The following is a 26,153-nucleotide window of genomic DNA, read 5'->3' as shown; positions in this document are numbered from 1 at the left end:
CTCTCTCTCTCTCTCTCTCTCAATGGTCACACCAGCGCAGCTGTCCACTGCCCACACGGTGCTGAAGTCAGCCTCCCCAGAGCAAACAGACATGCATGGTTCTATAGCTACAAACTGTATTCTAATCCTGTATTCTTCTCAGTCTTCATTTATCCTCGAGCAGGTGAACAGCAGGATTCATTTCAAACACCGAATTTAATGAATCATGGAACACGGGTTCCCTCTTATGGCAACCATCAGGATAGGAGTTTACTTTGAGGTGTTCAGTTAGAGGTAGAGATTCACAACAATTAAGCTTTATGTACCCCGCGATGCAATACACATGAATAAATTATTTTCCACACAATGTAGCCTATATATCCTTTTGTTTTTAATGTTTAATTAGGCTATTACCTTCGATTCTTCTACTGGATTCTCGTGAGAAGACGAAAACTGCGTTTTTCTTGTTAAACTATTGAACTTTACATATAATTGTGAAACTCTAAGGGGCTGAAACGAATAGTTAACCTATTGGATAAATTATTCATCTGATGCGAACAAAGATATTGAAGCTGTTATTTGTACAACAGCCTGTATCATTCTTTCTGGTTTGTGATAACACTATACCACCCACCCATCCTTTGCGCCCTTTCCCACCAATGGGAAAAAGCATTTGTGATCAAATTATTGACCTCCATTGCAGCATTTTCATTTCTTCTCCACCACCAGTCGGAGTCAAACGACGCCGACCCTGATAGCGTGGAGTTACTCGGGTGTTTACGGAGAACGGTTCCCGAGTGCACCTGCGGCAGGTGACGCGCGAGGAGACGCGGTGCGGCAGCCGGTGAGAGAGAGAAAGAAAGAGAGGGGGGGGGGGGGAGCGAGAGAGAGAGAGACGAAAGGGAGAAAATCTACCGACCCCTGGATTTGGTGGCTGGACCGGTGCAGAGATTCCTCATCCCTCCTTGGGGAGAGGGACAGAAGAGCCAAAACAACTGTCAAGTATGGAGCAACATTCAGGTATTTTTCTGTCTGTTTTACTAAGATTTCAGCTGCTGTGAAAAGGGATCTGGATTTTGATGAGGTCGCTGATGAAGATAGTGGGACACGTTGATAGTTTCAGGCGTTGAGAGTGGTGTGGCTCTGTAGTGATTTTTTTTGCTGGATGTGTTACTGAGCCACAAAACAGGGCCATGCTGCGGCGAAATAATCTCCCCCGTTGGTGCATGATGCCCGCCAAGTGTGACGAGACGTGAAAGAGTTGAAATTATTCCTCTGAGGGGGAAAGAGTTTATATTGTGTGAGTTGAAGAATCTCACCTGAGTTTACAAGCGCTGTTCATCTTACAATGTTTGACATGAGGTTGATTTTAGTGCTGCCGTTTCATTTGTTGTTGTTTGTACATGTTCCAGCAGCAAAGAAAGTGAGCAGGATGTCAGCCTGCATGGCGCGGCTTCTACTTACCCTCCTTCTGTTGGGATGCAAAAATGGGTAAACTGAATTTAACTTTAACTCGCCTGCATCATGCTCACGTGAACATTCCTTACACTCACTTAAGCAACTATGACCAACTAAGAAGTAATTCATCTGTATTACATAATCAATTTATAAAAGAAGCTCTTGGATATCAGAGGACCTTTTGCTGAGCTTTCCTTTCAGCTCTGCCTCCTTCTTAGTGATTGATGACATTTCCTTTCTCCACAGTTACACCATGCCTTGAGTGCACAAGGATCCTTGGCAGCTGCTGTCAGTAAATCAGCAGAATAGCCCAATCTCATCAGTGGGTCGGCGCGCACATTCAGATCGGACTCTGTAGCATACTTTCAGTTCTGTTCGGATGATTGTTCTGCATTATTTTTCTTGTAGTCACGGACGAGTGTCGCCCCAAAGCATCCTTCATTCTTGTTATACTGAATTTAATGAAATAAACTTTTCAAATTGATTTTTTTTGTGCGCAAAATCTTTACAAAATGCATCTTAATTTGATTATATTCACAATTCCAACACAACAAAGCTAATGTTGGCCATGCAGTAGATCACGTTTAACCACACAACATTTGACGTGTACACAATTTAACAAACTTGAGGCGGTTAACTTTGACTTTAACATTCCCCTCGCAGCGGCTGTCAGTCTTCTCCGGGGGCTCAAAAGGAAGCGGCCACCAGCGACAACAGTACAGTCTTCACCAGGATACTGGATGGGCTCCTTGATGGTTATGACAACAGGCTGCGGCCTGGACTTGGAGGTAAGACTATCTATCTATCCATCCATCCATCCATCCATCCATCTATCTATCTATCTATCTATCTATCTATCTATCTATCTATCTATCTATCTATCTATCTATCTATCTATCTATCTATCTATCTATCTGTCTGTCTGTCTGTCTGTCTGTCTGTCTGTCTGTCTATCTGTCTATCTATCTATCTATCTATCTATCTATCTATCTATCTATCTATCTATCTATCTATCTATCTATCTATCCATAGGTTTGGCACATTTCTTGAAAATGAGATGACATTTTCAAAATACCATGGATAAATCCCAAAACTACCTTACACTTGGTCTCAACTGAATGTCATTTCTCATTGCTTTCATCAAATTGCCAATGTCTTAGAACATGTCTCAATTGCCTCAGTGGATCTGTGCTAATGGTTGTGTACATTTAGCCTACAGTTAGCACAATCTGCCCACATTTAGCACGTTTTCCAAATGAATAGATCTTGCTGATCGAGTTGGATTAGTTGTTGTTCAGTCTAATGGCTATCCTCTTCAAAACATGTCAGCAGGATTTCAGTGTGTAAGTCATAATATCCAAAATCATCTGTTTATTTGTCAAAATTTGTCCAGCATATCAGTGTAGAGGATGGTTGAGAAATTTACGCCGTTTTTTTCCTCCTCGCTGCATTGCTGTGACGTGGATGAAAACCTTTGGCCAAACAGAGAGCAGCGTATGGATGGTCAAGAGGAGAAAGGTGACAATAGTGACTACACAGTAAATTCTGTAGAGTAAATTTGACTCTATTGAGAGTAAATTTGACTCTAAGTTAAGTAGAACCAAATGGACTGCGTTTTAGAGTAATATTTACACTTGGAAGAGAGTAAAATAAAGAATTGACAAAAATAATAAAAGTCACTGAAGGGTTGAGGAACCTTCAGGTTGGGGGACGGCCGCAGTACCACCTGAGCTACGCCACTTCTACTGTTTGCTTAGCTCCAAGATGTTTTTGGTCTCGGAGTTAAGAAGATTACAGTTGACACGAGTGATATACTAGCACACAGCAGGAGCTGCGTGGCTCAGGGTGTCGATCGTCTGTCTCCAAAGCTGAAGGTCGTGAGTTCGTTCCTCAACTCTTGAGTGACTTTTATTTATCTATTTTTCAATTCTTTATTTGACTCTCTTTCAAGTGTAAATAATACTCTGAAACGGAGTCTATTTGGTCCCACTCTAGAGTCAAATTTACTCAACGGAATTTACTGTGTAGTGAAAGTGTTACAGTAGTAGTACATTTACGCTTTGTGCTAGGTATAAATTTTCGTTATTAGTTTTTCATAAATATACCGAATTCGGCTCACACTTTTTTTTGTTGCACTCTAATGTGTAATTAACTTTGTGTGAATAAAAAACTGTTGCATTTCCTTGCCTGTGAGTATGTCAAACCGCAAAACTTTGAATACTGCTCTTGTAAAATCCTTTTTTTCTCCTCAGTTTTATATATAATTGTATTTTGTTAGCTGTTGTGAGAAAACATTTAATGATTTTGACTTGTGGTGCTCACAGAATGCAAAGGATCGATGCGTTTTGGGGGCACTGACTACTTGTATGACATAGAAATTTGATTTTGACACATAGGTGAGCTGTTTTGGGAGAGATGTGAGCTTTTGCAGACGATCCAAAGAGTTGTGCAAAATCATCCAAGTTCTTTTTGGCAAAGAGAACTAAGTGAATGCAGATGAGCCAAAGCAATTGAGAAGGATCTTTGCAGTTGTGACTGTACCGACTCTTTGTTTGGGAAAGGAACTTGGAGTGAACCATGTGTGAGCAGTTTTGGGATAGATATGTGCTTTTGCTCATGAACTAGTAGGTTGTGCACAAATGTAAATCTGTTTGGCCAAATGAGCTTGCAGTTTTGAAAACGTCATCTCAGTTTCAAGAAATGTACCAAACCTATGGAGAAAAACTGTAAGTCATTTTTGGGAAAAGCAAGTTATTGGCAGGTGACTGGTGGATTTGTGCAAGTTAAATGGCATTAATGATGAGAGGGTACGTCACTGCAAGCACAACATGAGTGTTCTCGTCACGATGTTCGCCTTGGCAACAGGAGCAAACCACACTGCCATCTAAAGATATTCTTTTCTATGAGGTGATAAACTGAAAGCTTTCACTAAGCCATTGATCTCTTAATGTGCATTGTTACCCTGTGTCTCTATAGTTATATTATGGTAATGTACTTGTATGAATACATACACAGATGGCTCTATATAAGGAAGAAGTGAGGCTGCTTTCTACTAGACGGCAAAAACCTGCCCTCACATCCTAGCAACAATCACGACAATGACGAGAGGGTACATACAGTAAATAGAGAGGAAGAAAACACTCAAGATCTCCGTCCACCAGAGGATAACAAGAGCCTCGCTCTACATGACAATCAATCAGAGCTTGCCGCAAATAAAATGATATGTATTGAGGAGGAATCTGGTGGTGTTACACAGTGCCCCAGATTGTATTATGGCACCAAACATATTGACAGGAAAAAAGTGTACATTTTAGAACACCTGATATGCGACCACTGTTTAGTATGTATCAAGCAGCAAATCAGATTATTATAAAATTGCCATTCTGTATTTTTTTTATTTAAAGATGCTGAACGCTGAAAATTCGATTTCGAATCGTTAATGCCACCTGTGGCCCAAAAAATTGAAACACACCCTTCTTCACGTACACAATGCGCACATGACGTCTTATCTACAGACATAGGGCGTGAAATTTGAACCCGAATCCAGTCTGAAAACTATTATCCAAAAGCTTGCAAGAGTACCCTTTGAGAACGGCTAAACTGTTAATCTACTAATTAGAACACGTTTCAGTCATAAATGGTCAAATACAAAAAAGACTATTGTAAAGATATTTTTAGCCAAATTGTTACAAAGAGCAGCTTTAAGGTGGCTCGTTTTTAACAGACTGTACTGTAATAAATTGTCTTTCAAATGAGATCCAATTATTCAGTAGCAGTAGCCCTGGCAGATCAATACCAAAAACATAGTTGCAGCTTTTTACAAACACTAATGAGAGTAAATATGGTGCCTTTTCAATAATGCTACTCTGAAGTTTGTCAATAGTTGTGCACATAATTTTGTTTTGTGTTTAAGCCTTGCTTGTGTTGTCTTTACAATGCACAGTATTTTTATTTGCTTAATTTTGCTGCTGCTGCTGCTTTCTATACATATTTTTTCTTCTAGGAGTTTCTTTTCTTGCCCGTTCCTCCTTTTTTCAACATAGCTACTTGCTTAACATACACATTTGCATTGAAATGGATTGGATATCTTCTTGAATGTTGTCTCGTTTGCTATTCTGCAAACAAATAAATATATAAATGATCCGATTGTGTTCCAAATTTAGCCCCAGTTGTGAAGTGAAGCTTTCTCCATGTTCTCTCAACAGAGAACGTCACAGAGATCAAGACAGATATTTTTGTCACAAGCTTTGGCCCAGTCTCTGACACAGAAATGGTGAGTTCACCTTCATATAGGTCATTATAGTTAGGCAATTCCTGCTGATAGTATTCCCATGATGAAGCCTTAATAACTTGCGGAATGATTTATGCCCTTAATAAGCCGATCGCTTATGAACTTTAAAGTTCCACATGATGAAGCAAAAAGAAAAAAAGTGGAGTCCTCTATTATTACATTTTTTAATAGGTGCTCCAGTATCCCTCTCTGAAAAGACAATGGTTAGAGACCGAAATTGACAGAGGTGTGGATATGTAATGTGCACGCATCACAATCTAGAATTGTGTCGAATTGTAAGGAAATGATTTGGACCATTTTCCATGGCAAATAATACAAAATATAAGCTGTAAAAGATTACATTTCCAGAGTACAAATTGGTATAAGCAAACAACTGTGAGACCCTTTCAAGTAAAATCTGCTTGTTTCCTAGAGTGTGTGATTATTTAGATGATGGTTAGGGCCTTTGTTAGGTTCCCCACTAAAAATCCCACTGTATGGTTTGCTTGATGAAATATGTGATCTGCTTGGAGGCTCATATTTCTTACAGAATCCTGCTTCTCACTTTGATCTCTTTCAATGTCAGCCAGAGTGGATTCAAGAACGCTAAGAAGAAGAACCATGTTCAATGTTGTTCATATTTCTCCTCATTCTCTTTGGTGTTTCCTCCCAGGAATACACCATTGATGTGTTCTTCCGCCAGACTTGGAAGGACGAGCGCCTGTGCTTCAAAGGGCCGATGGAGAAGTTGTCCTTGAACAACCTGCTTGCCAGCAATATTTGGACACCTGACACGTTCTTCCTCAATGGCAAGAAGTCCATTGCTCACAACATGACCACGCCAAACAAGCTGCTGAGACTCACTGATGATGGCACTCTGCTTTACACTATGAGGTGGGTCCTAACCCAGATAATGCATCAGTATTTATAAGATTCTAAAATAAAAACAGAACAACAGTTATTGAAACGAAGAGGTCAACTCAAAGAGTTTTGGAAAGATTGTAAGCAGAAATTATTTGAAGAATACCACAGTGACACCCAGTGGTTGTTTTTGGACTTGCTCTTGACACATTTAGTTTGCAGTAAACACACGGAATACGTTAGCAGCATTGCTGACGTTCAGGGTTCGTTTTCCCTTCAAATATTTACGATATTTACTGTTTTATTGTTAAACATTTTAGATATAACTCCTGTAAATTTGGAGTAGTGATTAGCAAGGCAAGGGGTTGGGAAAAGTATAGATCTTCTTATATACTGCCCACTGAGGAGTCATATTACCAATGATCCTGTAATATCTGTGGCGTTTAGCCATTTTTTTTTCAATTGTTTGATTAAAATTCAAAACCCTAACCCTAAAAAAGTTTCAATTTGCGTATCCCACCTGTCAAACAGTATTGAAATTGGTCATTTCCTTTTTCTTTTCATAACATTTATTTATGATTTTGCAAATATGACGTTACGGTTTTCATGAGGAAAAAAAAGAAAATATCTGCTTGGAACATGAATACAACTATTTTGATCCACTGAAAAGACAACTGCATGAACATAAATGTATTCTCCAAAACATAAAAATACTTGGTGATTTTCAAACACACATCTAAACCCTTAAAATAGTTCACATTTAAATGCAAATAACACCAATAACTTAAACATCCACTTAAACAGGCACAACATGTAAGGCCTACATTTCAATACACTTATTTTGATATCAGTAACACATGTCTACATGTCCTGGTCATTTTTTTTATTACATTTTAATGCATGTTTGTTGAAAGCTTAAATTTGGGGCAAAAAACGTGTACACTGAGATAAACACAATTTGGCTGTTTGTCCTCTCTTTGGACGAGAAGTTACACACTACGTCACTTGTGGATCATGATGTAGCCACCCCCAGTCATCCACATGGAAACTTTTTTCCCCCTCTTATTTCTTTACAATCACAAAATCGACCTTTACGTGTGAACACAATTATTGCTATTGGTCATGAAAATAAGATAAGGCATTCACTGTACTCAATACACTGTTTTTGGTTTTCGGGCGCAGTAATGCAATTGGTTAATCTTGCACTGGTGTGGAATGCAATGGCCTCCAGTTTGTCCATTTGAGTCTTGAGGCCTTCTGCTGCAGCCTACGTCTGTGCGCAGGATGCATTGGAACATGGAAATAAACATGTCCCAAAGGATCTCACCACATCTTGGTTACAGTTTTCAGACCAGTGTAAAGCTCCTGGGAAAAATAAGATTTCTTTGAATGAGGTTAAGTTATTCCTTTGTGCTCCACTGAATAAATAAAGTTCACTGACCTTCATTCATTGCGTCAGTGAAATTATGTATACAGTATTTTCATGTAAGGCACAGGATGCAAACAGGGGACTTTTATTCAATATGTTTTATAAATTTATTACTGCTCAGCTATTTTTTCTTATTTATGAGAATTCATTACAGCCTTGTTTACATTGCAAAATCAAACTGTGAGAAAATGTTGGATTTCGTCACCACACAAACCCGCTGCTCATATACTCTAAAGTTTTAACATTTTCTGATTATGTGGAATTTGAACTTAATCTATTAAGATAGACATGTAGGGACTTGGGAGACCGAGGCTAGTTGTATCACGGGTAAGTTGTCACATTGCAATTTTCTTCTCCACCAGAGGGCGCAACGAAAAAGTGGAATACTAGTTGTCTTCGTATAAATGGTCAGGGGTTGTGTACTGTCTGAGAAGAGAATAACACATTGTGAGCTGAGATGAGGGCTTGTTATCTGTTATGCACAACACAAAGTAAAAATTTTCAACTTCATGTATTTTGAAACAGGTGTCGTAAATATGCAAATTCTAGCAGCAAATCATGTGAACTTGTTAGAGGAGAGATTCAGACATCTTGTCATTCCTCAGTCACTGCTCTGTTTTAAGATAACTTTCAACTAGAGAAAGTAATAGCCAACATGGTAGTTTGGGGCAACTTGTCTCAGTCATGTTGGGGTTTGTTGTCACATATGCAAAGAATGGGCCAATGAAAAATGCACATCTGGCAACTCGGTTTACGCATGCTAGATTTTTTCTTCAGATGATGGAGTCTGATGAATGAGGAAATTAATTTGCCATGTTTTGTTTCGTTGCTCCAAAATTGATTTCCAGTTGTTGGAACTGCATTATGCCCAAATGTCAGGACTGGTTTAAGTTTCATGATTAGCCATCCATCCATCTGTCCATCCATCCATCTGTCCATCCATCCACCTGTCCATCCATCCATCAGTCCGTCCATCCATCCGTCCTTCCATCCATCCATCCGTCCAGCCATCCATCCATCCATCCATCCATCCATCTATTAAACAAAATGCTTAATTTTTTTGAAATCTCAAATTTGCAGTTTAAGGGAGGCAAAACAGGCATTTGAGGCTGAGAGGTATGACCTACATGCCAGCAGTTCCTAAGGACTTTAATCCATTTCATGATATTTTATGTTAAAGTTTGATCAATGACTATGCTAAATTTTCTAGATCAATGATAAACAATTTCTCTGGCTGTAAAAACAAAAAACAAAACAATAAACAGGAGAACAAAGACAATTTTATTGGTGGGGCAACATGTCACATATTCACTACCTATATTTTAGAGATAATAACTCCAAACTGATACAAAGTATGAAAATCATATGTATACAAAAATATACCTTAGACTTTGGTCTTTCATCTGGTACACATCTTATTTTTGTATGATGCATTGATTCCAAGAAATATATAAAAATATAAAAAGTCTACCTACAACACTTGCAACAAACTGTGGTGAGAAAATTTGGAGCAGAATAAATAATCTAGCTCAAAAATAAATATGGAGAAAATATGAAGAGGTATAAGAAAGTAGAGAGGCTTGGTTAATCACCTGCTTAGGCTAATCACCAAGGTTTAAAAATTAAGTGGTTTCAACAAGTTGTTTAATAATATTATATGACCATGCTGTAGCTACAAAAAGTAGTTATTGTCATTGTACTACTGTATTATGTATTTTTTAAATCAAGTCAAACAATTCATGAGGGGAAGCTGTAAACGAGAAAGTGACCACTAGGTGGCGGGGCTGTCATCTCAAGTAAAACATGGAAATGAAAACGGAACAATCACTATTGGCACTATCAAAAATGCTTTTACAGTAGATGAATCCCCCACTATACGCCTCCCACCCTCCCCCAGGATATATATATATTTTTTTTTATTTAAAAAAATAAAATAAAAAAATAAAAGTAAACTCCTACTTTCCCCTTTCATTTCGCCGCAGACTGACAATATTAGCCGAGTGTCCCATGCAACTGGAGGATTTTCCAATGGACGCCCACGCCTGTCCGCTGAAGTTTGGCAGCTGTGAGTACATTGTTTTGGTTCACTCTCGCTTAAGTAACGTCACAACGTCACATCAATGCGAGTCGACATCCATGTCAACATTGTCTCACGTTAGTCAGAGGTCAAACATCGTCATTTTAGCAAGCTTTATTTATTGATTTGTGAGTTACTATTGGCAATAAAACCCGGCCGCTATTGCATTTAGCCGGTCTTTAATTTAGTCAATAGGGTTGTACTGTAAATAACATAAAATATTAACGTTTTGGGTATAGCTACTGCTCTAAATGGGATGGTTTGGAGTGACTAGTCAAAAGAGCAAATTGTGTCAGTAATACTGTTGTAGTCAGTAAGTCTGTACATTAGGAACAATTGCAGTGTAGTAATTTAGTTTCGACAACTAGTTACATTTTGGTCAAATGAGCAAAAACAGAACAACAAGTTGAAGTGAGAGCTTATGTTGTTAGCACATTTAAAAAATGAACCTTAAACATTTCTTGACAATAATATGTTAGGCTATATGTGACCTCACTAGTCTAAACATGACATTCTGATTAATATTACAATTTTGGAATATGAGTTATGAAGAAGAATTCAGCCGTTTTTATCCATCTCGGGGGGTGGCCATTTTGCCACTTGATGTCGACTGAAGATGAAGAATCAGTAGCCTCGAAATCAACCGCCCTATCAGTCGCATTTCTGAGGCGGGGCAAACCTGATCTAACAGACAGTGGAATGAAACAATGAGCGAAGAGCGGCCATAACGTCAGAAAAGCAACTTGTTGAAGTCTTTTATTTTTTATTTTTTTGCAGAGACGGAGTAAAAATCCAACATGGCTACTAGCCGAAGCGAGACAGTAGTGAATGACCTATGTCGTTGTTGCGGGAAAAACTTGAAAGTTCATGATGTCATAAGTCACTTTGTTTTGATATTCGAACATCGTTAGACAAATTAGTTTTCGGCCGGTGTCAAATCGCTGACTATAGACGCCTGTCAAGCCTGGCAAGCCACAACCACTTTCTTTGTGGGTGTGGCTTGCCAGGCTAAAGAATCAGAGCTCACCTGTTTTCTGAAGCTGCGCTATGATTAGTTGTTACCTGAGATCTGCGCAACACTGATGTAATCTTTAGTCGACAGCAAGTGACAAAATGTTCGCCCCCTGAGATGGCTAAAAACAGCTGGATTTTGCTGCTTAACTCATATTCCACTAATGCAATATTTAACAGAATGCTATATTTAAACTAGTGGGGCTGCATCGTACATATTATTGTCAAAACATTTTTTGGGGGGGGTTGACTTTCCCTTGAACAAGTGAGATTCATGATGTCGGTGTTTTTGTTGAATTGCACAATCACAGAAGATGATCTGTCATGTGCGCTTTGGCGTAAGTGGTTCACAAGTATTTGTTGGCAGGTCAATGAAGAAGTAAGGATTACTACATGTTAACCAACTGAATTAGGCCAGCCATCAGTCGAGCTTGCCCATAATAATGCGCGCTTGTCCTACTGACGAGGGCGTGTATAACACTGCGGTGACCCTTGGAGGGTTTATAAAAACAGATCTGGCCAAATGCCACACCTTCCGAGCTTCTTGGGCTAAAAGGATGATGCTCTAATCTCCAGATTTCTGTGGGACGCAGTCCAGCCAGTGTCACTATATATGAGAAGCACAATTGACTGCAATCCAATTACGGTGTAAGGGGCCACTTGGGATTCCTAAGGCAAACTCATACCTAATCGCCTTAGTGGAATGCCCTGCAGGTGAGAGGTGTGTACATTATAGCAATAATCTGCTGCATTACATTTTACTATCTGTTTTGCACAAACCATCATCTGTCATGCGTTTTGTTCTTTTCTGACAATAAACGTCACATTCCACTGTTTTTTGTTTTTTGAAATAATTGAGTTTGTTAGAAATTTTGGCTTGTAAATGAGGAGGATGGCCTTTTCCAAGCTATTTTCATTGGTAAGAAAAATCAGTGTTGTTGACTTTCTCACTAATATTAAAATAAAATTTAATATGTAAATGAGCTTTGCTTTGATCTCTAGTCAAGTCAAGTCAAGTTTATTTATATAGACCTTAATTACAAAAGAGTCTCAAATCTCCTTGATGCCCACAGTTGGCAAATATTAACGACATCACCTGATGGAACCACAAGAGGGCAAAGAAAAAAATAAATAAATACATATTTTACTTAATTTGGTATGGAAAACATCTTTCCTGTGATTGGTTAGGTCCTGACATATGTGGACATCTTGTGTCAACCATGTATTTTCGTTGTGTTGACTCGGCTGGAATTCAGCGAGCCATCGGTGGAATTGTGGCCAGCTACCGTGCGCTCTGAAGTGGCCACAAGCGCTGGTCCGGCCCCCCTGTAGAAAAATTGTGTGCAGTGCAAACAAAGCCATGTTCCTTAGCTCATCTTCGGTGTACACTGTAGTGTTTTGGTTTTGTTTAGTTTTTTTGCCGAAACACCTCCATGGTGACACCGCGTGACTGCATGGCCACCCAATGAGCACTCTTGCTTGCTTAGATTTTGATAGTATGGGACCTAAGGATGGGACCTATTTTAACATTCGTTCACACTCATCACAATGCTCTTAACTCCACAACATGCAAGGAGATCATTATTGAAGTAATCAGCGACAGCACTAAGCCAGCGGTTTCTCTCAATCTTCCATTTCCTGCTGTGATGAAAAATGTTTCAGATCTATCGCCGACAAATCTGCCCTTCCACGCCTAATCTGTCTAAGTGTTGTGACTTGATAATTCAACTCTTGGCTCCCTAGGCACAGCTCATTGTGTTACAGATACAGGGCTTTTTTCCTTTTTTTTAAACACCCACAGCAATTGTTTAAAGATAATTTGACGTAATGGTAATGTGAAATTCTTGCATCTAGTTGCAGCATACAACCAGCATCGCCATTAATTTTGCTCTTAGTGTGAGATTTGAAAAAAAAAAACATAAATTACTGGATGTTAATCTTATCTGCAAGTGTTTGCTTTTTCTGGTGATGTAAAATGATGTCAAAAGTTACATCACACAAACTTTTAGCAAAAAATAAATAAAAAAATAAATCCTCTAACATTTCCTACCATATATTTATTTATCTAAAATTTGTGCAAATTAAAGCAAGAAAAGAGCCGCTCTAAATTTGGCCTAGGTAAATTCCATTAATCCTTTACTCTCTCCTGCAGAACCTAAATCCTAATTTACCTGCTAGCTTTCCAACAGTCAGTTCTCAATCATGCATGGATGAGTCACTGGACTTCACACAGCATCTTGTTCAGCAAGCATGTTTTATTTTATTTTTGTTTAATGTTCTTTTTTTTTTTTTTTTGCTGAATGCTCATCTGAGGGTGTGGCCCTACTTTGTACTCATGCAAAGAGACAAACAAAATGTTGCATGGTCGAGTTTGCTCTGTGAGAAAACATCTCTCTACCTCGAATACAGCTTTATGAAACTGATCTCAGCAGATGACGGAATTTGTATCCTTGATATTTCAGACACACACAGAAGGTTTGGTGAGAAGACTGGTAGCCTTTTTGGCACACAGTGTTAGGTGCTTAGTGTGAATTGTGGGAAAGTTGGCACAGGTATGCCATCATGCCTGCCAAAGTCATTAGCTCTTCTTGGGAGTAATGCAAATCAGTGAAAGAGTATTATTCCAATCTAACTATTGACCAATTAAAGACATAGCCACACAAGCCTCTAGTAGGCAGGTGAGAACCAACAACGCCAATGTATTCATTACATCATTTGGCCTTCCTCACCTTTGTCATACAGATGCCTGCCAAGTGTGTTAATATATTCAGCTGCAGAGTGTACCAGCTGCCTTTAGTGGGAAGGTGTTTGTATTTACAATTGTATTTCATTAAACATGTTTGTTAATTTGTCGAAAACAATTAATGACAGTTAAAAGGATATACTTTATTTTATAGACTACTGTATATTGTTAGTGTGACTTTCAGTCAGTGATGTCCTTCCTATAGCAACAGACCCATTTATTTATCCAGGATTGGGACCGACAATTGCTGGGTGTTGAGTTATTGGCCAGTTGTCAAACCTACCATCTGCACCTATGTACATTACCGGTGCAATTTCGCACCGCAGTTTACAAGGCAACATTTGCATTTCGCGCCTCAACAAAAGGCATTAGGTAGCATTTAGTTCAACCTGCTGAGTAGGTCCGAAAAAGCTTGCTGGGCTTAACGCATGCGCTCACGTCACCTACCGCGGCACTGAAAAAACTAAAATCTTAAGTATGATATAATTTCTTAAATTTTAAGATACTTATTAGTTAATTATCTTATTTGATCAAGCTGTCTTGGCATTGAGTGTTAACAGCCAGTCGTAAGTACTGTGAGGATTAAAACAAGCATTTCCCACATTTTAAAGATGACAACTAACCAACATCAAAGGCCCTGAACTGGGGTTTCATGAGTTTTCTCATTTTAAGATTTTGCATAATCTAGTAATAAGATAATGAAAAAAAATACAAGTATGAAAACAGGCGAGTGCAATATGGTTCATTTCGTCATATTTATTACTAAGCTCATTTTTTCCTTTTTTTTTGTAGTACCAGCTCAGTGGTCTAGTGGTAGAGTGCCTAACATCTCACTTGAAGGTTGTGGGTTCAATTCCTGGCTGGGTCAAGACAAAAAAAAATGGGGTGTCTTACCTCCCTGCTTGACACTCAGGCTATATTATCAAGCGTAAAAGAAAATACTCATGTATTTTAAGAAAATAGTTATGTTTATTACAGCTTGAAAAAAGTTGACATTACTTGTTTTTAGTCTGAAAATACTATTTTCAAGACCGCAGTGCTTGATATGGGCCTTGTATTATTTTCTTATTTTTCAAAATCTTATAGGTAAATTTAAGTAAAATGTTCTTGTTCTGTTGGCAGATAATTTTGCTTATTTGAAGTAATACTTTTCTTATTTTTTGCACATTGCAAAGTCACTATTAAGTCAATAATAAAAGTACTGTTTTCATGAAGGGAAAATGGGGAAAGTTGAAAGTCATTCTAATTGCTATGCTATTGTAGACTGACATGTAATTGGGCTTGAGTGACACACTAACTGCGTTAAAGAGGAGCGTTTCCAACTTTGAATAGCAAAATAGCAGAAAAAGTAATAAGTGTTTGGACTCTGATGAGAAACTCATAATCAGAAACTGGAACTGAATTAACTTGCATTACTTTAACGTAAGTTTAACTGACCGTTACAGCGAACGTCAGCCAGGACGTCAGCCTGTCTGCTACTTTGTTTCTTTATTGAATATATAAACCAGCAACAGAAATACTACAATTAAAATAAAAATATTGTTTTTTTTGTTTTGTTTTTTTACAGTATTGTACATTTAGTCGATAAGCAAATTTTTTTACAGATATATAAATCAGCACAAAGCCTTACACATACATTTTTAATTGCACTCTATTTTATACATTTCTACTGACTTATATCTGATTTAAATATTGTTGTTGTACTTTATTTTTATACATCCTTTCAAACACAACCAGTGACTCACACCTTTTCAGGTTAATTCCAAAATGTTGCCACAAATTTGCACCTATAATTGTAACACATCTTTGCTTAACATTTGTTCTTGTTTAGAATTTTTTAAGGACACTCAAATCATATAGTCACTGTCTCTGATTTCAAACAGCTTCTGAATATTGTGGCAAAGTAGGTTGTTGTGTACCTTGTACATTATTTGAGCCATTTTAAACTCATAGATCATAACATTTCATTTTGTTTAATTCGATAAATAGTGAATTTGTTGGTTCTGTATATTTTGATTGGTTAATAATTCTTATTGCTCTTTTTTGTAATTTGAAAAGAGGGTAAGTATTTGCTTTGTAAGCATTTTCCCATATTTCCACACAATAGGATAGATATGGTAATAATAATGAGCAATATAATGTATATAATGACTTCTTATTCAAAACATCCTTTGTTTGGTAAATGATCCCTATAATTTTGGACTCTTTCCTCTTAACATTCTCTATGTGGGACTTCCAGCTTAATGTTTCATCGATAACTACACCAAGAAATTTATTTTCATACACTCTTTCTATTTCATCAGAATCTACTCTTAATTGTGATTTGGTGCTTGACCTGTCTCGTGCCAAAAACTATAAACTTTGTTTTGTTTAAATTTAGAGATAATTTGTTGGTGTCAAACCAATTTTGTAATGCTTTTAATTCATTTTCCAGCGCAATCAGAAGCTGTTTCAGATTTTCTCCAGAGCAATAGAGAGTTGTGTCATCAGCAAATAAAACACTTTTAAGTATTTTGGAGGCACAGCAGGTATTGTTTATATATAATATGAATAACTTAGAGCCAAGCACTGACCCTTGGGGAACGCCGTGAGAGATCATCAATTGTTTTGATTGTATGTTGTTGAATTGCAAATACTGAAATCTGTTATCTAGGTAACTTTTAATCCATGACTTTTATCAATAGACAATGTTTATCCTGTAAAGTGCTTATGATAGACTGAAAAGCGTTATATGCAATATTGGGATCTTCATGTGCATAAACCTCAGACCAATTTTGATTTTTTTAGGTCCTCTTTAAGGGCAGCTATGGAATGTTGTGTTCTTAATCGTATTTTTGATATGTGAGTTGTTGCTTCTTCTTTTTTTTGTCAAAATAGTTTTGAAGGATTACAAAGACAGGAAGTTGATCAATTATATCATTTATAAGAAGTCCACTCTCTATTTTATGGGCAATTTTATTTATAAATATATTATCAATTGGAGGGGCTGTATCAACTGTTATTCTGCTAGGTTTTATAATTGCAGGGAAAAGACTGTTACTATACATTGTATTTATAAAATCAGTTTTCAGATGTCCGTTTGAATTTAACAAATCAATATCAAATTCACCACATATTATTTGTGTTTTTTTTACTCATTTGTGTAACTGAGCATATCTGCTAGTTTTTAATTGAATATGTCAAGTGAAGATCCTGGTGTCCTATAGACACAACTTATCATAACATTAGGTGCATTATTGATATGTATTTCAATAGTAAGATATTTCATTACATTGTCTATGATATTAGCTAAACATTCAACTCTACTGCATCTATAAGCTTTGTCCACATATACTGCAACACACTGTAACACCCCCTCCCTTTTTATTTTCTCTATTAAGTGCAACAATTCATATCCATCGAGTGCCATGTCACTTATTTTATCTTTATCAAGCCATGTTTCTGATATGGCAATTAGTCAAATATTCTTTGATTTTTTTTAAGTTTCGATACAGACTTCTGCTGTTCAAATGGATAACTGAAAGTGCATTTTCCATTTTTATACGCATGTTGAATTGATCGTCCATATAATAATCACAATTGAAACTACAGTCATTGTTTTTGAAAAAATGATTATCAGGGTCTAAGTTATTTTCAGGATCAAAAGTCTTGTGGTCAACATATTCAAAAGTTTTGAAGTTCATTTGTTTAGTGTGTGGTCTTAACGTCACTAGAATTAGTAAGTAGTAAGCTAGTAAACTAGTATTTATCGTGTGTAAAATACTTATATCAGTAGTACTGTCGTGTTATGTTTGTATTCATCATAGGGTCCTGAGTTTTGATCTGCTCAATGGATTATAAAAGTTGCTTCTCAAATGAAATCATTGATTATCAAAACTGATTCAAAAAGAAAAAATATACATTTTGAGCCTTGCAGTGCATTTATAATACACTATAACACATATTACTATAACTATACTATAACATATAACTATATAATTATAACACTATAACATATATTATAATCATTTTATTTATTTTTGTTTATTCAAGGCAATTGAATAAAGGATGAGCATTTCAACACATTTCCATATTTACTGTAACCCAACTGACTTAGGCTGAAAATGAGCTTCATCCTGAATTGGTTGGCAGCCAATCGCAGATGATTGGGAAAATGAAACATTATTTTTGCTCTAATTTTTATTTCCATTGGCGTACCAGTCATCCAAAATTGGAATATTTCACCAGCCCACTGACATAACCTGGCATGTAATTCCAGCCAATCAGTTCTTATTAAAAATATGAGCATGTCATCACGCTCAAGGCACTCAAGTTTTATGTTCAAAATCCCGTGGCAAACTTTGCTCTGGGTAGTGAAATAACAGCAAATTAAACATGTCTAAGCGACCAAATTCCATTGGGTCAATACACAATTTGTATCTGTGATTAAGTAATAATAACTGTGGACTAAAAGCACACATTGATGTTCAATCAAGTTGTTGTATTTCATTGAAGGTGCAAATGACAGATACGGGAAAGCTTTTTCATCACAAGAGTGATGCAACACATGATGAAGGTTAATCTGACTTGGTCTGGCGTGGGCTGACACACTGTCACCCCTGACCTAGATGGGTACGCACTGAAATAATCGTACGTGCACTAACAACAAACGTGTGTGTTTACAAATGTTGCTCCTTGTATTTTTCAATAGTTGTTAGATAGCGGACTTATTTGCTGCATGAAGATACATGCATTGATTCTCTGTCTCTGTGTCAGATGCCTATCCTGTGTCTGAGGTGGTTTACACGTGGACTCAGGATGCTGCCAAGTCCGTAGTGGTGGCAGACGACGGGTCCAGACTCAACCAGTACCTTCTGATTGGACTGACTGCTGGCACAGAGGATATAAACACAAGTAGAGGTTGGTGTGCAGAATGAATGCAAAATGGACTTTTGGTGGTCAAAGGTCAAGTTTACACAAGACAAGAAGTTTACTGACAGAAGTTTATCCATCCAACTTACAATATTTCATTTCCAAAAGGTGACTTTTCTGTCAATTAATCAGCTAGACTCGGAAAACCCATAATTCTATTTACAAAACTTTCTTACATAAATATGAAAGTGCATTTGATTAATCCAGTTGTCATGTCTCTACCAGAAGCTATTTGTGTGCATGTCCGCCAAACAAAATCCTCTCTACACAGCCAGTAATGGGGTCAAAAGGCAGCGATGGAGAGCCGTTTCTCTGTAAACAAACCCTCCATCACACGTAACACACGTTACGTTTATTCTTTACCTGCTGAAAGACATACTGCACACGGCGTGCCATTGGTAACACCCGATAAAGTGATGTAACTAATTCTAGATTAAAAGAAGGAGAAATGAGCGTGTGAGGGCGATAGTAAATGTGGGCGACATTATCGGGGGATCAGCGTCAATGAGCGGAGGCCAGTATGTGAGAGTAGCCTATCCCTCGCACAACCAGCTGTCTACGGGCCCTGGGCAGCCTTGTAGAACAACACTTATCCCTGGCGTGAGGCCGCTTGTGCGCACACACACTCACATGCTCACACACACACACACAGAACCAGAGAGAAGCCTCGGATTAATCCTCAAGCAACACCCGCCCGCCCCCACCCCCACGGGCACCATCCAACCAGCCCCATCAGCTTTTGCGTAAGAAGATGACATCACAGATCAGGGAGGGATTGCTTGATTTGTCCAGTGTGTGTGTGTGTGTGTGTGTGTGTGCAGTAGTCTACCGATTTATCTTAATGACTGTCCTGACTAAGACATCTGCAAAGTGAGGGAAGACATCTTGGAGGCAACCTGGTAACATCTGAGTTAGTTTTGGCATGTATGCGATTTAATTATCTGAGAACTGCAATAGTTGTTCATCTTGCTTAGGAACATGAACCTGTGTGGATGTCAGAATGGACAGCTGTGACACGTGGAGGGTTGGTGCAGGGTGGGTGGGGGGTTGGGGTTATTGAAAGGCATCTGCTTAATACTCTTATGTAAAATGGAACTGTAATACAAGTTCATCCAGTTTGTAGTAGAATCATTATTAAAAGTGTGCATTCTTTTAAAAAAATGCATGCACAAGCCCAAAATTGCCCACTGACGCAGTGCATCATTTTTCCATGTAGATATTTATACAATATTATTTCAATTATGAATGGCTCTCATTGTGCACAACCAACTATAAGGTTCACCTTGGCCCTTTACTAAAACAATGTAAACATTTGACCCAGGTCAGCAACACACAATAAATTGTTGTTGTTCTTAACTCATTCACTGCCATTGACGACTATAGACGTCAAAAATTCATTATTATTATTATTATTATTCATACTATTAGTTTAACTTTTTTTTCATTTCATTAAAATTTTTTATGAAAACATAGCTTTTTTATTGTACATGTATAACAGATATAAAATTGGCATGTGATTAATTACGATTAAACACCCCTTATTTTTAATACATATTTTTTTAATTAGGCCCGTCAGTCGATTAAAATTTTTGTAAAATTGTTAAAATTGTAATTAATCACATGACTTCACTTGTTAACTAACGAATAATCAAACATTTTATATCTGTTCTAAATTTACAATATTTTTTCTAGGTTTTCATACTCTTGTTAGCAAAAGTGGAAAAAAATGTTAAACTAATAGAAATAGTTCAAATGAATTTTTGCCGTCAATGGCAGTGAATAAGTTAATATGCGTAGGTGGGCATTCCATCAATATTGACGGAAGGTCATTCAACGACGGACACCCATTTTGTTGATGATTTACGATTTACAAGAAATTGCTTTAATTAGCGGCTTATGTTATTAATATTATAAAAGATGGCTTTTTCACGTATAAATTGTGATTTTTTTCCCCTTGTGGCCACAAAATTATAACACGTCAGTAACTTTAATAATATTACAAAAATATATTAACTCTTTATATTAAGTCGTTACTTAAAAACCTAAATGTAATATATTACTATAACGCATGACATTTGTAAATTGTGGATGAGGTGCTCTAATGCAGGGGTGTCAAACTATTTTTGGCCGAGGGGCCACATGGAGGAAAATATATTACCAAGTGGGCCGGACTGGTAAAATCATGGTATATAACTTACAAAGAATTGGCGTCATTATTTGCAGGCTAGCCCTAAATTGCGGGGCTCAATTGTAAATATATTGTTAAAAAAATAACACAAATGCAAATGGAGCGCGGCAACAGTTTGCCCGTATGTGTTCCAGGTGTGTTATATCTGTTTTGCATATATATTGTTCCCAGAATGTATTGCGTGGCGCAGCTAACAAATTTATAGGACATTAATCCATGTGGTTTGTTGAATGTGTGCATTCAGCATGTTTATGTTTGATTTATGTTGGACTATGTTAGTATTGTTTTCAACAAACCGTAACTTTAGTTGTGTGTAAAATTACGACGTCCAGGTCAATTTCGTGTACAAGTTGCTTTGCTCATCTGAGGATTGCTTGTGAAATTACAAATTTATGTTCTGATTTTGGCCGTCAGATTCATTGGTCCGACATGACCTATTTTTCTTACTTTAGAGCAGAGATGGGCAATCTTGGTCCTCGAGGGCCAGAGTCCTGCAGGTTTTGGAGGTTTCTCACTTCCAACACAAGCTGATTCCAATCAACAGGATCGATATCAGGCTTATGCAGAGCTTGCTGATGAACAGCTGTGTTGGAGAAGGGCAACATGCAAAACCTGCAGGACTCCGGCCCTCGATGCCCAACTCTGCTTTAGAGCATCCCGCGGGCCATATTAAACCCCTTTGTGGGTCTGATCCGGCCCACGAGCCGTATGTTTGACACCCCTGCTCTAATGTAATCTAATTATCAATATAACCAGTAGTGCTAACGGATCTGGGCATTCCGTCGCTGACAATTTTAATGACGAATGACGGAAACATTGACGGATGCCCATTTTGCTGAGGAATGACAAATGACGGATTGACAATTACGATTTGGTTCGGCTTGAAATATTGACGATGTTGGATGGGTGTCCCAACTGTTGACAATTGACAAATGACGGGTGCTTAAAATTCATTGACATTCCCACTGCCCACTAGGGTTAGGCGGTATTGCTGTAATACGGTATCCCGCGGTGTCTAAAGCAACATTGTCCCTTTCAACACCGTCATGAAATAAACTGCAGCGCATAATACAATATTAAATATAATTTTTAATAGCACATATAAATGTATGATTATGTTTTAAACTTAATATTACTATAACAATTTTAAACTAAGAGTAGGCTATAATGTTTCTTGTAACTGACTTTTTAAAGATTATTTTTTTGACATTTTAAGGCTAATTAAGGCTTTGATTTTAGATTCATGCATTCAATGCATTTTTAAGACTTTTCAGTGATTTGCAGGAACTTGTCTGCTTGATAAGAGATTTTTTTCCCAGACTTTACTATGTCTTTGTATTGCTGCTGTCATTTATTTTTTAACTACAATATTCCCTACTAGCATTTGTGTACTCTTGCATGTGTGATTAGATGAAAAAACTCTACATGGTAATGTGATTGACCCTCCCGTCGAAATCGCCACGTACGACAGCGTATTATATTGTTGCGCAGCGTCAAACATTCGTCATTTTTGTTTATCGCTCCTTGCATATTTCCGGTGGGTAGTGCACGTGCGCGACAGACGGCCTCACATACAAGTACTTTCTGTACTCAAAAGACCAAGATACCTTGCGAATTGAGCATGCGCTAAAGGCAAATCAATGCATCATTCAATCGTGGTACCTAGATATGTGCTTATATGACAAAGAATTCGGGATAGTCAAAACACTACCATGCAAAGCAAAAGCGATGTATTAAGAGCACCCACGGCTTCTCTAGTTCCAAGCTCATCTGAGGTGGACTGACGCACTGTGGGAAAAGGTCTGACGAGTCCACATTTCAAAGTGATTTTTGATCATAGGCGTCGTGTCCTCCAGGCCAAAAAAAGTGTAAAATTCAATAGTTAGCATCTGTGATGGTGTGGGGAACTAGAACTGGGCAATTAATCAAAATGTAATCATGATTTTGATTTTGAATTCTCACAATCATAAAAACAATATAATCAGAGAAAAATAACTAACTAACCAAGCGTGTGTTGCCAACTGTGCGTTTCCAAGTCCTTGCAAAGTAAAATAACCCTGAATGCATTATTCCCTACCCAAGTATGCTTTAAGATGTGTAATGACACACCACTATGCATTTACAGTAAAAATAAACACTACAGAAAAAAGAAAGAAAGAAAAAAAAAAGAATCAAAACCTTCTATGTCACAATTTCGTAAATTTTGTATTATTTCAAAAATGTACACTATTGGTCAGTCCACACGTGCAGTAGTTATTTTTTTACCTAAAACAATCTAAAGTGTTTAAAATGGCTCACAGTCTTTGATGATGTAACATTAATGGTTGAACAAATATGCAGTTTTGGGTGTCTCTTGAAAATGATGATTTTGAAGGATTCTGCCCAACGCCAGCAATATTTAAATACAAGACAAAGTTTGTTTTAGATACATTCCCAGTACTAATGCTAGCATTTAATGTATAATCTCATTTACAGTGTAATAGAAAATTTGTACGGAGTGTGGTAACACAGATAATATAACAAGGCATATACACTGTAAAAAATGAGGAAAGATATTTACTTGAAAAAGCCTTGGAATGTTTTTTCACTCAGAAAGTAACTTTTACAAGGAGAGTTCTGGAGTAGGCGGCACGGTGGTTGACTGGTTAGCACATCCGCCTCCCAGTGCAGAGGTCATAAGATCGACTCCAGCCTTCCTGGGTGGAGTTTTGGAGTTTCCTCATGCCTGCGTGGGTTTTCTCACACATTCCAAAAAACATTCATGGTAGGTTAATTGAACAATCTATATTGTCCCTAGGTGTGATTGTGAGTGTGAATGATTGATTGTCTGATTGTGCCCTGTGATTGGTTGGCAGCCGGTTCAGTGTGTACCCCGCCTACTGCCCGAAGACAGCTGGGATAGGCTCCAGCACACCAGCAACCCCCGTGAGGATAAGCGCTTCAGATAATGGATGGAGGGAGTTTTGGAATACATTTTCCTAGTTTATATTTAAAAAAAAATGTCACTCAAGGGTTGAGGATCGAACCCACAACCATCAGCTTGTGAGACAACTATACTACCACCTGAGCCATGCTGCTCCTACTGGGTATCTGTATATCACTGGTGTCAGGTGGAAACCTTGCATATCCAAACAACAAAAAACATTTCATCTTTGGTGACCTTCTCCAAAAGGAGACCAAAGAAAGTCCTTTCTTTCTCCTTTCTCCTTCGGTCACTCTTGTCACCCAAAACCTCACCAACTACTGTACTACTCTTAAGGTGCATGTCTGAGGTGTGATTTAACTTGTTTAAGGGGTCATTGTTAGCATAAGCATTGTACGTCATAGATAGGGAACGCTTTTAATTCTACATCATGTATCCATGCGACCTCCTTTGCAAAATAGAATCAAGTGTTGTACTGAGGCAAGTGCTCGTTTATTTTAACAAACTTAAGCTGCATTTTCAATCGGAGTGCCTCCACCACGGCACATGCACCGTTTGCATGTGCACTTGGCTGACAAAAAGGTGACGTTACAACAAATATTACGCATAAGTTAATGAAAAGTGCCTACTAGATGGTTGTAAACGGTGATGAATACTATGTTCATGTTCTCTTTAGGCTTCACAAAATTGCACGAGTTATTCCAGTTAGTGGTGGTGTGCAATAAATTTCTCTGATCTTAAATTGATCAAAATGCAAACAATAACAATAATGACAAATAGCCATTGAGCATCTTAAGAATACTAAATATCGATGTCAAGGAGTGCCTAATTTCTTAGTATGAAAGAAAATGTCACAGGAAACAGCTAGGAGACTTGGAGATGCAAATAGATCTGTAAATATTAAAAATAATAAATATATATACAGTATACAGTATATATATGTTCCCAAGTGTGTCACTTTTAGACAACACTGTTAGCTTTCTTTAGCATAGATAGCATGATTTAAATTGTATTGTTATAATAAGATAACATTATGTTGTTGTAATTAGGAAGTAAAACATGAGTGTGTGTGTGTGTGTGTGCGGGGGGGGGGGGGGGGGGGAGTTTATTCTGTCATATTAAAATTACATATCTGTACATATTAATGATAAACCTTAACCAGATGAGCCATAAATCTTAGTTCATCCATTAATAAAAGAGCACCGGGGGTAAAAATGAGCACTCATTTGAGAACCATGCCAACATTTTTATGAAAATTGATGCACCCATTTTGGACACCAACGCTCCCTAATTTCACAATGGTACAACTGAAAAAAAATCTGAGGTTGTACCAGTGCAACCAAACACCAACTAGGGGAAAAAAGGTCTCGACATTGTAGTGAAAGGCGTATCAAGGACTCAACCAATCAAAGAGAGTTCTGAACCCCTTCTGATTGGCCGGGGTCCAGATATTCCTGTAAATTTTTTATTTAACTTCATTTAACACTGAGAGCATGCGTGTTTTTGTGTGCATTTGAAAATGTGCGTTACGGAGTTAGAGAGGTGAGAGATCTGGAAAACTATTATAGAACTATTGATTGCGGAGAATGTTAAGTTACGGCCTGATTTGTCCGAGACTCGTAATGAAATCTTGGACACGGCGCCATCAACTTTCCAGCTTGTATCAAGCCTTACTCCAGAAACATCATCGCAACAACAGTTAGTGAACCTCACTCTGCGCTACAGCCCAACGAAAGTAAGGGTTTAAGCGTGTGCATTTAAAAAAGAATGGCTTTTTGCTGACTAAGGTACAATAAAGCAGATAATACGATGTACTGTATTCACTGTAATGAGTGTGGAGACTGGGCCGTGACCTAATAGTGCATTTATGATTGGTTCTGACACATTTCAATTTCAATCGCTGAAAAAAAAAACACAACACATCGACAAATACATTCCAGAAGTGGCTCCTTTCCCTGCTGCCTTTCAGTGGTAGGCAGTGGCAAAAAGATCATCAGATGAGACCCAGATGATTATCAAGTTTAACGTAGCCCACAATGGAAGAACAACTTCCCTTCACTAAGCTCAAATCCAAAATAATTTTTCGCAAGAAAAGTGTCTTGAACGTGAAAACTACCGTACCTACCGCAATGATGCTGCATGCGCCCAATTAATAGGAGTCATCGCAGACACTGAAAACTATGGACCAAAAATGCCACACAAAAAAAGTGAAGAGAAAAACGGGTATAAAAATCTAATTCAAAAATTAAATACAAAAAAATATATATAAATGGAAATAAAAACAACAACAATATTAAACTGAA

General features: G+C 37.7%; 2 protein-coding genes across 11 annotated transcripts in view; one reads left to right on the top strand and one right to left on the bottom strand.

Annotated features, from left to right (window-relative positions):
- LOC144038400 (gamma-aminobutyric acid receptor subunit beta-3-like) overlaps positions 1 to 26,153 on the bottom strand; it is an 80,024-nt gene that overhangs the window by 48,993 nt on the left and 4,878 nt on the right. The gene's annotated exons all lie outside the window — the stretch shown is intronic.
- Positions 913 to 26,153, top strand: part of LOC144038421 (gamma-aminobutyric acid receptor subunit alpha-5-like) — a 37,601-nt gene continuing 12,360 nt past the window's right edge. Inside the window, exons 1-7 of one of the 8 annotated variants that reach the window (XM_077550935.1) lie at positions 913 to 999; positions 1,395 to 1,470; positions 2,101 to 2,225; positions 5,643 to 5,710; positions 6,381 to 6,601; positions 9,980 to 10,062; positions 18,584 to 18,727. In XM_077550935.1, the coding sequence (XP_077407061.1) occupies positions 984 to 999; positions 1,395 to 1,470; positions 2,101 to 2,225; positions 5,643 to 5,710; positions 6,381 to 6,601; positions 9,980 to 10,062; positions 18,584 to 18,727 (733 nt within the window). In that variant the 5' untranslated portion in view covers positions 913 to 983. Of the gene's footprint in view, positions 1,000 to 1,036; positions 1,280 to 1,391; positions 1,471 to 2,100; positions 2,226 to 5,642; positions 5,711 to 6,380; positions 6,602 to 9,979; positions 10,063 to 18,583; positions 18,728 to 26,153 lie in introns of those variants that run through there. The other 7 variants (XM_077550925.1, XM_077550952.1, XM_077550943.1 and 4 more) reach the window with 7 other exon arrangements.

This window comes from Vanacampus margaritifer, chromosome 1 (assembly GCF_051991255.1).
Source record: "Vanacampus margaritifer isolate UIUO_Vmar chromosome 1, RoL_Vmar_1.0, whole genome shotgun sequence".
Classification (NCBI taxonomy): Eukaryota; Metazoa; Chordata; class Actinopteri; order Syngnathiformes; family Syngnathidae; genus Vanacampus; species Vanacampus margaritifer.
The sequence above is the reverse complement of the archived record's forward strand: the minus strand, read 5'-3'. Positions and strand labels throughout refer to the sequence as shown.